Source organism: Pyrus communis, chromosome 1, assembly GCF_963583255.1.
Source record: "Pyrus communis chromosome 1, drPyrComm1.1, whole genome shotgun sequence".
Lineage (NCBI taxonomy): Eukaryota > Viridiplantae > Streptophyta > Magnoliopsida > Rosales > Rosaceae > Pyrus > Pyrus communis.
In genome coordinates, this window is record NC_084803.1 from 14,618,771 (window position 1) to 14,636,862 (window position 18,092).

Consider the following 18,092-nt stretch of genomic DNA (forward strand, 5'->3'; position numbering starts at 1 on the left):
AGATGCACTGGAAGTGGAAGGTCCAGCGATATGATGAACGGACGCAGGACTGGAGAGTTCCAGAGGCATCCACAAAGTGGAATCGAAATCGTCAATCGTGTTTCAGAGCACAGTTTTTCCTTTTTGGATTTCGTTTCTGAGGGAGTCGAGAGACTTCTATTGGCAATCCAGGGTCAAAACCGTCATTTTACTGTGTAATTGACAAAAACAGTAAGACTTAAAGAACAACTGAAGGGCAAAATTGGAACAACACTGGTCATCCACAGTACCAACCCTACGGGTTTTAGTATATACTAGCAACGGTGCCCGCGCGTTGCTGCGGGATTAGAAATGTATTCAAAGTTATGCAAATTCATTCACTTCATAAGCAATGTTTGAGTGAAGAACCGAGCATTACAAATAAAAAGTAGAATGAAAATTTAACTTGACAAAGAGACCTCAATGATCTAGCTCAATTCATCATTCAAGACTTGGTCAAACTATGATTCGCTCACTCTATCCCTAAACAAAAGAAAACCAAACCAAGTTCAGCAAGAATTATGCACGATCTTTGTGAAACTATATAATGAATGATACAACATTGTTAAACAAACATGGACTGGAGCTGATCTTAAAATTCACTTAAAAGAGAAGTGGCAAATACAATTCACTTCAGATGCTAACTTAATGTTTCATCATTCAAATGATATTGCTTTTGAACCAAAGTATGTGGAAAAAATAGTGGAAACCTGATTAGCAATTACCACTTCCAGCGGTACCGCGCTGCTAACTTTTACTCTTCAAATCTCCAACAAATAAGCTCCTCTGTAATTTCTACCAGAGCACTAAACTAAAAAAAATTGGTACATAGACGAAGAGTTAAGACTACCTACCATAAATCAATTAAGAACGACAATGATGTGACAATCCGCATGTATAACCTATGCGTCCATCGTTATAGGTTTAATAAAAATACCATTATTTTAAAATCATGGATGATTCAATTTTAACCTTAAAATCGAGACCATCTCCAGTTCTTGGCAAATCAAATTTCAATAAATAGCCACATATGTGAAATAAACAAAAAGAAACAGATATCAGAGAATAATAGCTTACCATCAACAAAGATCTTGCTACTGTCTTTGGAGGTTTGGAGGCTTTTTTTTATGTTCGTATACTATTAAAAACAAAAAACATATGTTAGTAAAAAGCAAATAGCATTGACAACTGATTTGAAAAACAAACTGAAACATGAAAAGAAAGAAAAAAAAAAAAAAAAAAAAGGAGTGACTTCTAAAGCTTTTATTTCTCCTGTCAAATGAAATTGATAGTGTATCAGATCTTAGTGTTTTTCCCTGATATAGGATGTACTGTTATTCACTAAGACAAAGATCCAACCTTGACAACCATTAAATGACTCTGCCTGACCATTTTGTTATCATGGGTAATCTCTATCAGAAACATTCTATTCATCTTTTTATTTCAACATAATTTTAACACGTATTGGTCTATAATGTGATTTGTCTTCTTTTCAGTGGACATCTGATTAGAGTTATAGAGTGTTCCTTCTTTTTTTATTTCACATATAATACAGGGATTGATCATGACATCTAGCAACTGATAATACATGCATGCTCTAAAATTATAAAAAGAAAATTTAAACACAAAATCCATCTGTAAATCGAAAACAACCTATTTACAACAGCACTTACTTGATTTGTTGCGTGAGCGCTCTTAGGAGCTTTATCAGAGTGCTCCAACCCAAGGTACTGCTCCCATGCACCATCAACATCTCTTCTCTGAGGAAAACAAAGGCCATAACAACGGAATTAAAAAATTCAGACACACTAAGAAAGACGAAAAACTCACCAGGAGACTCTAGGTTATGTGGGTAAGAAATGGATTTCGATCAAATTAAGAAAAAAGGCAAAAAACTTCTAACAGCTCAACGATTTCCAAGGAAAAGTAAATTAATTTCTGAAAGAAAATAGAAAAAATAAAGTACATGCAGAAAATCAAACATATCAACTTCCACACTAATCCAAAGCACAATTAATTGCATGAATATTAAATTAAACATGCAAATAATGAGATTGAATGTGCGAACCTGAACAAAACAACGAAATTGACGGCGGCGCGAGCATGGCTGAGATCACAGGCGGTAATTACATAGAAGTACATGCTGACCTCGCCGGGTTCCATCGGACTGCCGATCTGGAGAAAGATGGCAACGCTAAACAGCAAGTAAGACGGCGATGCGGGAGAGAAAAAAACCTAGGTTCCAAAATACCCAAAAGGTGAGAACGGCGAGAGAAGCGAAATTGGGAAGAAGTCGAACTGGAAGGGCCATCGATGATGGACGCGTGGGCTAGAAGGGAAACGTCGTCCATTCGCTATGACGGAATCAAACCACACAGACAAAGGATGATCAACGCGTGGCAATCAGGGGCATAACAGATATTTAACTGTGCAAAGCAGCAGCAAAACGGCTAAGCAAGCTAAAAAATCAGGGGCATTTCCACCCTTTTACTATTGCTGAACAGTGCTAGAACCCAACTGGGTTTTAGTATATATAATGATATATTTACCGTGAGACTACAAAAGCTTTATAAAAGCAGTTGCTTCTTTTTTAATTTGTCCATCAAAAATATTGCAACTGCATATCCTGGGAATTTAAAAAAAAATTCCAAGCAAGAGATAAAATCTGATAGTTGTGGTTAAGGAGAAAATCACCATGTTCACCTTAATTTTTTTAGAAGAACCCTCTTCACCTTAGTTTCACCCACAACCTTCCAAGGCTTCCATTCTTCTCGGCCCAGGTTGGAAACAACCTTGATTCACCTTCCTTGTCCCCAATCTTCAACATGCATACAGAAAGTGGAATTAAAATTTGAAATCTAGAATTGATCCAAAAAAAATCACTTACACTAGGGAACACCCATGAGGAGAGGATCATTTTTACCTCTTGGTTGAGGTCCAATTCAGGCAGACTTTGCTGGAAATTAGCCGGAATACCTATGGTCACCGTTTCTTAGATCTGAAATTGAGAAAATTCGGCTACAAATTTGGAGAAACTAACTTGAGGGTTGGAAAGAGGAAGGGAAGAGGATTCTGAAGGTATAGTTTGACGCTCGTTGGTGACGGGAGGACGGAGCCACTGCTGCATGAAAGAGAAGAGTATATGGGAGGTAGGAGAGAGAGAATGAAAAGCGAGCGGAGGGAATGAAGGGGAGGAGTTGGACTTTTGTGAAGGGGAGAGAGGTTTAATGGTTTTTTTTTTATTTGTTTTATTGGTGTTCAATAAATTGTATTGGTGCCCAGTTAATCACAAATGCACAAAAAAGTATTTTTAAGAAATAAAGTTAGTTAACAGACACCAATATTGGTGGCTGATTTTTTTAGGCCACTGATATCAGTGGCATCTCATTGTAAAGCCACCAAATAATAGTAAGAGTAGCAACTTTATATCTATGACCACCAATTGCAAAGGGTGGGCAAAAAATGGTGTGTAATGGGCATAATTCTAGTAGTGCATAAACCATAACGAAGCTACTTTTTATGTTTATGTACTGTCTAGGATGACATTTATGGTATAGTTAAAGGTTCTTTACGTTTTAGTAGTAATTAAGTCTGGTCTCAACGCAGCCACTTGAGAAAAATTGCACTTAATGTCTCCAAAGAAAGCCTTTCAATAAACTGCTTTAGACAAAGTTAAAAAAAAAGAAAAAAAAAAAAAAAAAAAACTTAATGGGAATGAATGCAGATTGGGAGAAGATTTAACCGGTCACAGCATCTTAGAAGTAAGCTGATTGGTTGAATATAGATGGGGTGATTAAATCTATGCAATGAAAGATTAGAAACTGAGGATTGTGGGTTGGATAAAATTCTAATATAAATGGATGAAAAGCTAAAAAATAGGAAGAAGAAGGCAGCCAATAACAAAACTAAGAGAATATGCATATTGCAAAATGGTTAATATATTAAAAACTAAATGTTTCAATAGATTATATACCTTGAACAAAAGGTCAAAATTGAAACATCAGCGGTTCCTAAAAGCGAAGAAGAATGAAATGAGACAGCGACATGTAGCATTTGATTACAGAGACAAAATCCGCAATGATAAAAAGAAAATTTAAATGTAAAATTTATCTATAAATCAAATACCCAAATAAGAAAAAGAATAAATAAAGAAATGGGGCACATGGAGAAAAGAAGGCTTACTAAAACTTGGTTGCATGCCAACTCAAAACAACTGTGGTTCTCAACTGAAACTATATTCAGCACGATGTCCAGAAGATGTAAATATAGCATCACAAAATATGAACATCATTGAAAACAGACAGGTTGCATAAGGCTTAAAAACGAAATGTTTAATTTGTACAATATAGATAGAAAAGATTAAAGATTGTTGTTTACGTACACAAAAAATATTGCAGGCATCTGTTGGATTTTAGCAGCTGGAACTGCCTTTCAACCACAACCAGCATTAGGATACAAAAAATTGGCAAATGCTGGTTTATGTACAGGCAGAAAAAATTGTAAAGTTCAGATCATAAATATATTTACATGACAGGGAAATAACATAGATATTGTTCGATACATGTTAACAAAAAACCATCAGGATTTTTTAGTAGTGGAGGTCAACTTATGTTACTGCATTGTTCATTTTCAACAAACCTAGGTAAAAAAAAAAAAAAGTAAGAGAGTTAGACGGCTGTTAAATCCGCATTGTAATAATTTTTTAGCAAAAAAATAAAAAGCCAAGATTAAAATATAGCGACCTAGCTTTTTTTTTTTGGTAGGCCAGCATCTGATTTTCCACCAGTTGGGAATGACTTCTTCTTGAGTAATTTGATTGGTATTTCATCCAACTCTCTTGGATCCATGTCTGAAATTTCGTTTACTCCACTGTTTTGAATGAGCCATCAATGTTAAACAACATGATTACACACAAATTTGAAATTTATACTTCCAAAAGTGGTTATGAGACAAACCCTTGTTCACCATCGGTGAAAAGAGCTCTCCTGATTAATTCCCTCTTTCGTTTAAATGACTGCTCATTGGTTTTAGCTATTGAAGTCGAAGATGAAATAGTGGTGGAAGACACTACAATTTCTCTTAAGAAAGGATGTGGAGTCGCTGGCTGCATGGTTGTATCCTCAGTCACGTTATGAATGAGGATATTATTTGAATTTAAAGTATTCCTCTTGTTGTCAAATTGCAGGTGAAAATTTTTCTTTTGTCCAATAAGCCTGAGAAATTCATTTGGCAACTGCTGCTCCTCCACCAGTCTTTGATTTAATACCAGGCCTTTACAAGGCATGCCAAAAAGCTTTTTACAACATTTACCGATTATCAAAGCATTCATTTCATTTGTTTCATCTTCAAGAATGAGATTGACTTTGTACCTACATTTACAAACTCAACTGATGAGATTTTTGAGAATCACAGGTTGTCACAAACATAATAGGTAAAAAAGCTGAAACAAAACAAATGACAGATGTGAAGTAATGTTATATATTTATATGGCTATCACGTGTAACCAAATAAGAGAAAAGACAAAAAAAGAAAAAGAAGCAAAGAAAGTATTTTCTTTGTCACAACAAGAAAAAAACAATAAAATTTAGTTTTACATAACTCAAGTTGAACACAAACATAAAGTAAAGAGAGGACAATGATAACAAAAGTTTTTTTTTGTAAAGAAGACCATGCTTGGCAACCACTGTGTACATCCATTATAAAAAAGCTGTCCTAAACTGAATTTTAATTTTTTTTTTTAAGTGTGAACACATAAATTATTATACCAAAATTGTAAATTTTGTACTCAATGTGAATAACCCGCACTGTATTATTTGTCTAAATTGGTTAATGAGAACAAACAACACGGTATGAGGAAAGACTAAATTTTTTGTTGGCTTTGCTTCAAATATTGATTTAGCATTACCACGGGAATCTAGTTTGGATGTCTTTGGCAAATTAGCTGCCCGATGGCTGGGTCCTTCTGCATCTATTTCACGCATTTCGGACAAACACTGTACCACCAGTTGAACCGTGTGTCAAAAAGCTTGATAGATGCTCAACACAGAAATGTATCATCCTGTGATATGTTTTGTCACACAGCTGCAACAGCGAGAACAACAACATAATTCAATTTCATTAAAAAAGTTAAAATCCAATGGTAAGAATTTAAGAAAACACAAAAAAAAAAAAAAAAAAAAAAAAAATGAAAGTTAGGTTTTATGCCTTGTGCAAGTCTGGATCTAAAAAAGCCAATTCATCAATTGTAACTTTTTTAGCAGTTTGCAAAATTTGAGCTTCGTTTCCTTGGTTTGAAAAGGGAGGAAGTATTTCCAGAGCTTCTTTACAATCAGAAAACCCGGAGGATTCAAAACATCTTATTAGTTTAACAATTTAAAAAAAAAAAAAATAATAGAGCGTTAATGTGTTTTAACAACGAAAAATATACTCACACTGACTTATACACATTCACTTTGGGAATGTCTAGGTCAATAAAAAATAGGAACTAACCAGTATTGTTCAAAACAATTTTATCTGTGCGTTCCAACCACAACACACATAAAAGATTAATAAACACTATTAATAACATTGACAAAGTTATAAAACAAAAAAGGGTAAAGTACAAAAAACTACCTCAACTATTGGGGTCACGACAGTTTCATACCTCATCTTTTAAAATTGACAATGTCATACCGCATCTTACGAATTTGTGACAATGTCATACCTTCGTCAATTTTTCTGTTAAATGCTGACGTGGCAAGAGACGGGGATCACTTTCTATTAAAAAATTAATAAAATATTATTAAAAACTAAAAAAAATATTATATATTTTTTAAATATTAAAATAATAAATAAAAGTAAAATTAAAAAAAAAAAAAAAAAAAAGGTAAAGTACAAAAAGCTACCTCAACTATTGGGGTCACGACAGTTTCCTACCTCATCTTTTAAAATTGACAATGTCCTTACAAATTTGTGACAATGTCATACCTTTGTCAATTTTTCTGTTAAGTGCTGACGTGGCTTGATTCGGGACATACTTTCTATTAAAAAATTATTAAAAACTAAAAAACAATTATTTAATATTTTTTAAATATTAAAATAATAATAAAAAGCAGAGAAAAAAAAAACATCAGTTTGTCCCTCCTCTCCCCCTCCCCCCTCCTCTCTCTTCTCCCCATCTTCATTTTCTTCCCCCCACCTGCAAACCCAAAAAAATAAAAAATATTTGAAAACCCAACAACCCCTGCAGAAGAACAAGAAGGAGAAGGAGGAGGAGGAGGCAGAAGAAGAAGAGGAAAAAAAGGAGGAAGGAAAAAAAAAAAAATTCCCCCCTGTTGGCGCGGAAGAAGAAGAAGGGAGAAGGAGAAGGAGGAAGAAGAAGAAGAGGAAGAAAAGGAGGAGGAAGAAGAAGAGGAAGAAAAAATAAAAAAAAATTTGAAAACCCATCAACACCCCCTTGCGGAAGAAGGAGAAGGAGAAGGAGAAGGAGAAGGAGGAAGAAGAAGAAGAAGAAGAAGAGGCAAAAAAGGAGGAAGGAATTTATTTATTTATTTATTTTTTTTTAAACCATCAACTCCACTGCAAAGGAAAAAAAGAAGGAAAAAAAAAATTTGAAAACCCATCAAACCCCAAATCCACCACTTTCATCCATTCTCCACATCCTCTTCCGCACCCATCATCCACCTTCTCTCTGCACCCATCTTCCTGCTGACGGGATCTAGGTTTTTTTTTTTTTCTGGGTTGCAGGAAGGAGAAGAGTGTGGGTGTGAGGGGAAGACAAATTGGATTTTTTTTTTTTTTGTTGGGATTTGCAGGTGGGGGAAGAAGATGAAGATGGGGAGAGGAGAGAGGAGGGAGGAGGGGGGAGGGGAGGGACGAAATGAGGGTTTTTTTTCCTGCTTTTTATTATTATTATTTTAATATTTAAAAAATATTAAATATTTGTTTTTTAATTTTTAATAATTTTTTAATAGAAAGTAGGTCACGAATCAAGCCACGTCAGCATTTAATAGAAAAATTGACAGAGGTATGACATTGTAATAAATTCGTAAGATGCGGTATGACATTGTCAATTTTAAAAGATGAGGTATGAAACTGTCGTGACCCCAATAATTGAGGTAGTTTTTTGTACTTTTTTTTTTTAAATTTTACTTTTATTTATTATTTTAATATTTAAATAATATTAAATATTTTTTTTAGTTTTTAATAATATTTTATTAATTTTTTAATAGAAAGTGGTCTCCGTCTTTTGCCACGTCAGCATTTAACAGAAAAACTAACAGAAAAATTGACGGAGGTATGACATTGTCACAAATTCGTAAGATGCGGTATGACATTGTCAATTTTAAAAGATGAGGTATGAAACTGTCGTGACCCCAATAGTTGAGCTAGTTTTTTGTACTTTACCCAACAAAAAACAACAGAAAAGAGACCAAGCAATTCAGTCGCAATAGAATATCAATCATTTTGTAACCGTTAACAAAAAGCAAACATGCTTAAATCAACCTAGTGCACATAACTGAATGAAAACAGAAATAAAGTAAGAAAACGACTAATAGCAGTGATCGACCAATGATAGATCAAGACATTTGTAAATTAACCGGCCAAGAAGGAGGGAAACATATAATAACAAATTGGACCAAAGAAAGACAATAAAAATTCACAACGGCAAAACACCCAAACAATGTAAACGAAACAACATGTGTATACACCAAAAGAAACACGATAAAAATAAGTTTTTTGAAAAAACTGAATACCGAGGTAGATCCTGAATTTTAGACTTGTGAAAATAACAATGGAGCAGATTGTCTGCCCTTTTGTTTGGGTTCCTTTCCCATTCTCTTCTATTTTGTGCAGTCACGGTTAAGCCACGTCAACATTTTATATTGATTTTTTTTATAGAGATAATAAGACAAAAAACAATAGAAATATAAAATGTTGATGTGATTTAACCATGATCGCACAAATAAAAAAGGATGAGAAGGGTACCCAAATAAGAGGGCAGATAATCTGCCCCCAATAACAATGACTGGCAGAGAAAATACCTATGTTGACAAAGAAGAAAAAGCTTATCCAACATCAGCCCACAACGTAACCGTCAACTCCTCTTTTCGGTCGATAAAGAAACAACAACAAAATTTTTGATCTTTTTATAGCAGCAAAGCAACAAATATTGAAAACAGTCTGAAAGAATAGGCATAAGAAGTGAAAAATAACTTTATATTTTGGACAAGCACATCACATTTGTATGCAATCCTCTGATTTAATCTGTTTGGGTTCAAACCGTTGCACAACACTTGTACGCAATCCCTTGATTAATCTGTTTGTGTGTGGCAAAGCTTAGCTGCCATATATAATATATCATCTTCCCTTTTAAGGTATCTTGAATGGAGATATCAAAATGTCAAAAACATATTTCTAATTTGTGTTTGATGGCTGAGTTGACATTGAAATAACATCTTTAAATTATCCTTCCTCCAGAGCAACTCCACCCCTAAAGACTTTGCGCCAACACCCAGCCCATTTATCCACTTAATTGAACAGTAAGAGCAGTTCCAGCCCGTGCCCAATGGACCGGCACCAAGTGAAAAAAATAGCCTGGCACCCAGTCCACACCCTCCAGCCCGTGAAACAACCTGACACCCAGCCCAAGCCAGGCAGCAGCCCAGTCCATGTCGGACAGACCCAGAAGCCGGTCCATTTCCCTGGCGCGTGCACAACACGCTCTCCTGGCGCAAGTAGCCGACAGCAATTGCAGGCAGTGGGGCCCACGTGCAGGGCAAGTTGCGTTCGACCGGCTGAGGGCTACGTGGCCCTCCTCAGAGCCGTTGGATTTCCAATGGCTAGTTTTTGTAGGCCGTTGGATTTCCAACGGTAAAAAAAATTTAAATTTCACTTTTAAATTGAACCGTCTGATCACAGATCAACGGTCCACGTTTTTTTCACCAAAAATTAAAAAAAAAAAAAAAGGCCCAACGGTCAGAAATTTGACCGTTGGCCACGTGGCAGCGTGTTGGCTGTTGGATTTGATTATTTTTCAAATCCAACGGTCCAGATTATTTATTTATATGCATTCCACCCATATCAATATTTTAATTTATTTAATTTCTTATGTAATTTTTATGTAATATGCATTCCACGCCCATCAATATTTTATGTAATTTCTATGTAATTTCTTATGTAATTTATATGCATTCCACGTCCATCAATATTTTAATTTATTTATTTGTGTTACACCTGTATTTTTTAATACTATATTATCCCACATTTTTATAGACACTACAAGCACAAGCATTATACAATGCAAAGAACCATAACAAATTATTCAACAAATGGGAATGTTGGCAAATTGTCAAAGATTGCCCTAGATACAAAATTGTGGCAACCGGTCCAGAAGTTGTCATGCACGGTATGGGTCTACACAGTTCGCCAGAATCAGACACAGCCGAACAAGAAGCCAACACATTTGAAGACACGGAAGGGACGCCTGAACAAATGCCAGAGACCCAACCGACTTGTCAGTCCCTCAGGCCTCAAGGTAAAAAGGCATCAAAGAAAAAAAGTAGTTCTTCCAAAAATGACTACACTAAATATATGGAGGAACTTACTCGTCAAGGTGAACTGAACATGGCATGGGAAAAGGCTAGAGATGAGGAAAAAGCTACTACTATGGCAGCAATTATTGCAGCTACTGAGGCTCGTGATGCGGCGGCTGAGAGACAAAGAGAAATAGTTAATCGAGAGAACGAGATGATTAGAGAAGCACTTCATCGAGAGAATGAGATGCTTAGAGAAGAAAGGATGGCTCAAACAGATCGTGACACTATGAACAAGTCTCTAGTAGGACTGTCTCCAAATTCAAAATATTTTTGGACATCAGAAAAAAGAGATGTCGTGCGAAGGAGGCGTGCAAGAGATGCCGAAACAAGTCAAGGGGGTTCCAGCTACAGAAATCCTAACAACCAAGATCCTAGCACCACATATCCTAACTCCACAGACTTTGTATAATTTCGCATTTATTTGTATTACTTTATTTAATTTCTTATGTAATTTCTTATTTACTTTTAGAACTTTATTTAATTTCTTATGTAATTTCTTATTTACTCTTAGAACTTTATTTAATTTCTTATGTAATTTCTTATTTATTTTTAGAACTTTATTTAATTTCTTAATAGGAGAAATTTTTCAGTGTGACCTTCCTAGTAGGAGAGATTTTTCAGTGTGACCGATAAATAAGTGGTACACCACGTGTCATTATATAAATGGTGAGATATGTGTGCTAAGAAGTTAATGACCTAAAAAATAAAATTTCCTATCATTTCTATTAAAACACGTGGTATACTACTTGTGTTCCCATTACAATGAAAAATTTCTTTCCTAATAGGGGCTGGACCACGAGTAAGTCCGACGCATACAAAAATACAGACAACATCCTAGTTTTTTTACGTGTGGCCGCACAACGGTAGAGGGCGCAAACATTTTTCTTCTTTGCTGACCCCTTACTTAGGGCTGGTTTGGTATTGCTGTGCTTTGAAAAAAAGCTGCTTCTGTTGTGTTGTGAAAGTAAGCAGCTGTGAAATAAAGCAGCAGAGTGTTTGGTAAACTTTTTTTGTAAAAGTGCATTTGAAAAAAAAAAAAAAAACAGTATTATAGTGTTTGGTAAACTTTTATGTAAAACAGATGTGAAAAAAAACCGGTTTTCAAAGCTGGGTTTTGCAGCTTCTTGTTTTTGGCTTTTTTCACTCAAAACTGTGAAAAAAAACTGAAGCTGAATGTTTACCAAACACAAAAACAGCTCTCAACCTTTTTTTATACTAATTTTTTTCAGAATCACCTCAGTACCAAACCAGGCCTTAATCTTGCCTTAAATAGACAGATAGAAATAAGTGTTTAGAGACGTTCCTTAACATTTATCTTTCTATCTGAAATCTAAAGTTTGATTCCTTCACCCTGTCGCTTGTATAAATGGAGGAGAAATCAAAACAAACCCAAAATTCAGAAATGAGAGATGGAGGGGAAGATTGCAAGACAATCCCAGCCAATGATCCAAAAAAAATTCCAGACGCAGAAAAGTATAGGAAGATGAGGGAAGCATCAGAGACATGGGGATGCTTCGGGCTTGTGAACCACATGATCTCATCGGCTCTGATGTCGAAGATGAAATCAGTGGTCTGATCTTTGCTGGACCTGCTCATGGAGATCAAGAAGCAGAACAAGGATGTCACAGCGGGCAGTGGATACATGGCTCCCAGCAACATCAACCCACTCTATGAAGCTTTGGGGCTATATGACTTGGGATCACATCAAGCTGCCGACAGCTTTGCTCTCAGTTGCAGTGGCGGATCTAGGATTTCAAGATCAAAAGGTTCCAACATAAAAGTTTTTATTTTTTATTTTTTAAATGACTAATTTGGTTCTATCTCATAATTTTCTATTGAATTTAGTTTATTGAATAAATTAAGATTAATCTCAAAAGTAATAAAACCAACAAATTATTTTCAGCAACATAACATAATTAGTGACTCTACAAATTAGGCAGCTAAGGACAATGGAACGGCAAATGGTGGTGGGGAATAAGGTAACTTGGGTTTAAAGTTGGAAGGTTCCGATGATTGGGGCTGGGAGTTCTTAAATATAATTTGGCGATACTGGAAAAGATCGGGGTTCTCGAGCTCTATAGAAAAAATACAGATATTTTAGTTTTTAAATTTTTTATAATGACCTGGCTCAAAAATGCTGTCATTTTGGTTAGGTCTTTTAAAACAAAAATTAAAAACTTTTTCTTCTTCTTCTTCTTTGTTATAAGCATTGCTGCTTGCACATCTATGAAGGCAACAAGCCTCTTCACTGCACCTGCCCAAATTGTTGGAGGTCCCGAAAATTGATCACAAGTGTTTCTTCGACCTTTCAAAGGGTCCTGGGTCCCTATATGGATCCGCCACTAATAGTGATTATCTCAAGGGATGGCCCTGCCAGTTTAGGATAAACAAGTACAACCTTACTCCTGAATCAGTTGGATCCTCTGGTATACAATTCCACACAGACTCAGGATTTCTAACCATTCTTCAAGACGATGAAAATGTCGGTGGGTTGGAAGAGATGGACAAATCCAGCGCCTTCGTAGCCGTTGATCCTTGTCTAGGCACTCTCCTCATCAATCTCCGAGATGTTGCTCAGGTACTTTATTGTCTATTTAGTGTCTCTTCAGCTCTACATTTTTTTTTATTAATAATTTGTAACGAGTTTTGTTTATGCATAGTCGCTTACGTTGATATTTTGTATCAAGGCATGGAGCAATGGAGGCTGTGCAATGTGAAGCATAGAGTACAAGGCAGGGAGGCAACGGTTCGAGTCTCGATCGCTACATTCCTCTTGGGACCGAAGCAGGAAGCAGTAGTACTGGAAGTTCCGCCGGAGTTTGTGGATTCGGAGCACCCTCGACTTTATGTCCGTTTTACTTGTGAAGATTATATAAAGCTCAGACTGTCCACAAAACTGCAAGCTGGCGAAGCTCTTGCACTCGTACGCACCCCCTCCTAATTTGGCGGCTATGTGGCACAAGAAGGAAGTGAACCTATTGACAATTGCTATATTAATTTACAGATCATATTATATATTCAAATAAGTGAATTAATGTTACAAATTGTTGCCTAATTGAACTAGTTAAACCACAATTTTACAATTTGTTAGAAGCATTGGGATTGTTCGTTGAAAGAACAATGGTGACATGGTTTGGATCTTAGAGTGATCAATCAACCAAACAATTTGATTTTGAAGGCGGGTCGTACCTGTATTGAGGGAAAAACCGATATTGGTTGAAATATATTTATTTGTGTCTACAACACTTATTATGTAATCTGACGTGATGGATACGATGGACCATAAGAAAATATATCTCTATTTGTATAATCATCTCTCGAAGACTTTGAAATTGTAAATAATTACACCCACCACAAAAGAAGATTAAGGCAATACATTAACTCGTAATTCACAAAAGAAGTAGTGATCAGTATATGCACTAATCACACAGCTTTCCAAACTTAGATTGTACACTTCTATTACATGATTCATAAGGAATATAAAATTAAGATCTATACATTTAATACTAACAAAATTTACAAACTATGAAATTCCTCAAGCGAAAAGCAAAGATAATTTTTTTTAACAAAAAAAAAAAAAAAAAAAAAAAGGAAAAATGGGAGAATGTGGGACTGACGACAAAACAAGGATCTTAAATCTAGAAGCTGTCACTATGTTGTCTTGTTCCTCCATTGCTATCCTGGCTGTCGTAGCGCGGCGTCCAGTCAGAAGTATCTGCCACCGATATCTCAAGGGGCCAGGACGACGTCGTATTCACTGTGTTTGCTTCGCTACTCACTCCCTCAGGCATATTGCTGGAGGGCCACACGAAAGCGGGTTTAAAGGGTGGGACCTGGGGCACGGGAACCGACCCGGAAATAATTTGGATAATAGTTTGCGTCTTGGGCCTCTCGCCCGCGATCGGGTGCATGCAGGCCAGCCCAAGAAGCAAAAGCCTCTTGGCTTCCTCCGCCACGTAATCATTTCCCAGCCTCTCATCGACGGCATCCAGCACGCGCCCTTCTCTGTGCAACGACCAAACCCAATCCACAATGAATTGGAACCCTCCCATTTTGGTCCACGGCCGTTGACCACACACGACTTCTAGGAGCACGGCCCCGAATCCGTAAATATCGGACTCGCACGTGGCTTTCCCCGTGTGGAAACACTCGGGGGCTATGTACCCCATTGTTCCTGGAACACCCTCGAGCTCAGCGTACGAGGTCTTCTCGTTGTCTAGGGCACGCGCAAGGCCAAAGTCCCCAAGGCGGGAGTTGAAGTTGGAGTCTAGCATTATGTTGCTGGCTTTTAGGTCTCTATGGACAACTCGTTGGTCGTACTCATTGTGGAGGTAGTGTAGGGCGGAGGCTACTCCGGCAACGATTTTGTACCTCTGGCTCCAGCCTAGGGTTGCATTTTCCGTCTCGCCAAACAGGTGGCTGTCCAAGCTGCCGTTGGGCATGAACTCGTAGACTATGAGTAGCATTCCATTTTTGTGGCACCATCCTGCATATTTGTAACTACTCGTTAAAATATAACAAGTCGTACCAAAGTTTGACCATATCAAACAAAGAGAGCAATACATTTGGCCATTACATATTTTTATTAGTGTAATCTACAATTTTAATTACTTTAAATATCGAACTGCGACTTTTGAAATAACTTATATATAAAAAAAAAATATGTCGATAGAGTTGTCTTGTAAGACAAGACACATAATAAAGTCACTGACTGTACATTTTATAAATCCAAAGATGGATTTGACCTGCCAAACTATTGTTCTAGTTTTCTTTCAGTTCTTAGTTGAATGCTGACTTTTGAGAATTGGTATGCCCATGTGCTAAATACATATTCCTCGGTCCTAATTGGCATAACAGATTCGGTAGGTGGCATCGCGGCTGATTTGTCATTATATAAATGATGAAAATTTTTATTTTTCATATTATTAATATTTTAATATAATAATATTTTAACATAAATTTTTTATTATTTAAATAAAAACACGTAATATATTATGACATTTTTGGTACATTAAAAAATCTCTCCCCTATGCTAGAAGAGCAGAAAACGACGTGGCGTACACCAACGAACATGGGCCCTCCCTTGTTGGGTGATAATTCAGGCTTTATCATAGGCTTAGGATTTATTTGTTTAACTAGACTCAGGCTGTTTTCAGGAGCCGCTAAATAATAATTTATATACGCCTATCCACCTAGGATTATTGTTAGTGAATTTATTTATTTTATATTGAATAAATTAATTTATAATTGGGTAAACCAACCAAAGAAATAAATCTTAAGCCTTAATTAAGTCATTGACAAAGAATAAAGCCTTAATTAAATCACTAGTGTTGTTCATGCAAGTTTCATGTTGAATATGACATGTTATCACTTATCATATTGATACTTGTTCTTACATGATTGATGACGGAAGCAAGCAATATTTAATACGTATTAGTATTACGCGCAAATGCATTGTAGAGAAATGTTAAGGAGATTTTATCAAAATGGAACTACTTATGAACTCTTTATCATATTATGTTTTAAGGTCAATTTATATGCTAACATTATAAAACATTATGCCAAAAACATAAGATGTCAATGAATTTATAGAAAGTCTCATTTTTTTTAGAATCTCAAATTTGAGATAGTCTTTTTAGCATTTCTTTGCTGTGTAATGCTAGTAAGTATTTATTTTCACTTGTTAAATTTGAGTCTCATAAATAATGAGTTTTAATATTTTATTTTACGTCGTCCATTGAAGCTGTTCATCATACATCGTACGATCAGTTTTCATCAGGTGCTATTTGTATTTAATTTTAAATAAAAAAATCAAATAATTTATGATCGCATGATGAATGACTAAAATATGAAGATCTATACTATCTTCACAATTTGGATCCAAATGGGATCGAAATCCTTTTTTACGTTTAGCTGAAATGCTCTCAACGGGGTCATGTCTAAATAAATTAATATTTAAGAAGAATGGTGACTTACCGAGTAATCGGACGAGATGCTTGTGCCGGAGCCGGTTGATAATGGTGAGCTCCGCCAAAAAGTCGTCCTTGCCCTTGAGATTATCCCGGGAAAATTTCTTCACCGCCACCTCCATGTTCTCTGTGGGCAGCACACCTCTATACACCACCCCAAATCCGCCTTGCCCCAGTTTGTGCTTATCGTCGAAATTGTTCGTCGCCTTCTTCAATTCCTTGAAACTAAACTCCCTCGGACTGCCCGGAAGACTCTTGAGCGCCCCCAAAATATTCTCGTCCGACGCCGCCGCCTTCCGCCGCTTGTACAAATAATACCCCAACCCGCCCAGGCCCAACAGCAACAGCGCCACAGCGGGCACACCCACCGCCAGCCCAATCTTCAACCCCTTATTAGTATTCCCACCATTGCCACCTGGCAGAAGCTCCACCGTCAGATTCCATCTCAACACACAATTGAGCTCGATCGCGCTCCCGGTCGACGCGGCGAAACCGAAATAGGATTTCTGTTTCACTATGTCCTTGAGGTTGAGATTGGCGGTTAGGACTGGGCTTGTGGGCCTGGGCCGGATAACGAACCCGGTCTGCGGGTCCCCGTCTTGCTCGGCCATATAAACGTCTAACTGGTGCGACTCGCCGCCGTATTCGATCCAGACCATGTAAAATCGGGTACCGGGAGGCGCGATCTGGATATCCACATCCGAGAGCGAAACGGTCTTGTTGGACCGGATTGAATTGATGTTGATGCCCATGTGGTTGTCGTCCGGGTCGAAATCTTGTTTAAATGTGTCGAGCTCGACGGCGAGGAAGTGGTTGTTGGGGTCTCCGTCGGTGGTGGCGTTGGTCAAACCGAGGTATTGACCGTCGCTGGCCGCCGGGAGGGTCATATCCGGCGCGATGAGGAACGCCAGGCCCTCGCCTGGGACGGCGGAGCCGTTGAGACGAAAGACGTTAATCAGGAACGACGAATTGAAAGACGCCACGTGGCTTCCGTTTGCTGCGGAATCGGGAGAATCTGAATCCAAATCTTTCCAGAGCGTGAAAGATTGGTTGTAGAAGACTCTACCTGAGCGGTTGTAGAGGGTGAAGTTTCCGGCTGAGTCCGGCGTGATCTGGAGCGCCTGGTTGCTGATCGTCGCCGGCAGGAGCACCGCGAACTTGTTGTAATACGATTGGTCGAAGGGGCCGAACTCGTTTTGAGACGTACTGAGGGTGTCAGTATCGGAGAAAGCTGCCGGCAGCAGCAGAAGCAGCAGGAGAGCCGTCGGACCGGCTGTCAGCTGCTTCAGCTTCATGTGGCAGCTGGAAGAAGAAGACGACGACGTCGTTGCACGCTCGCTCATGTGAAATTGTATGAGATGATTCCAAAGGGAGAGAGATCGTATACAGCTGTAATTAACTGACTATAGTTCTTCAGCAAATGCACATCTCTTTATTTGTTTATAATTTTCAATTTTTTATTGGTTTTTTTGTTCCTGCGAAATCGATGAGTTTTTTGAACCTTCGGTTGCCGATTCCGTGTCATAAA

General features: G+C 37.4%; 1 protein-coding gene, 1 long non-coding RNA gene and 1 pseudogene across 2 annotated transcripts; 1 reads left to right on the top strand and 2 right to left on the bottom strand.

Annotated features, from left to right (window-relative positions):
* Window positions 1-292: 292 nt before the first annotated feature.
* LOC137728692 (uncharacterized) lies at window positions 293-2,497 on the bottom strand. The gene is made up of 5 exons (XR_011067933.1): window positions 2,087-2,497; window positions 1,692-1,778; window positions 1,096-1,156; window positions 438-824; window positions 293-316 (listed from the first exon to the last, which is right to left on the bottom strand). It is a non-coding gene; the product is annotated as an uncharacterized lncRNA (long non-coding RNA).
* Window positions 2,498-11,997: 9,500 nt separating this feature from the next.
* On the top strand, window positions 11,998-13,536 carry LOC137728708 (2-oxoglutarate-dependent dioxygenase DAO-like; annotated as a pseudogene).
* Window positions 13,537-14,166: 630 nt separating this feature from the next.
* On the bottom strand, window positions 14,167-18,092 carry LOC137709238 (probable L-type lectin-domain containing receptor kinase S.5). Its single transcript, XM_068448336.1, has 2 exons — window positions 16,572-18,092; window positions 14,167-15,081 (listed from the first exon to the last, which is right to left on the bottom strand). Exons 1-2 carry the CDS (start codon window positions 17,905-17,907, stop codon window positions 14,234-14,236), a joined length of 2,184 nt encoding a protein of 727 aa, XP_068304437.1. The 5' UTR covers window positions 17,908-18,092; the 3' UTR covers window positions 14,167-14,233.

Excerpts from the sequence above, each read along its gene's own strand:
- LOC137709238 (XM_068448336.1), bottom strand. The coding sequence starts at position 17,907 with ATGAGCGAGCGTGCAACGACGTCGTCGTCTTCTTCTTCCAGCTGCCAC. Across the intron at positions 15,082-16,571 it reads GCATCTCGTCCGATTACTCG|GATGGTGCCACAAAAATGGA; the intron begins GTAAGTCACCAT and ends ACAAATATGCAG.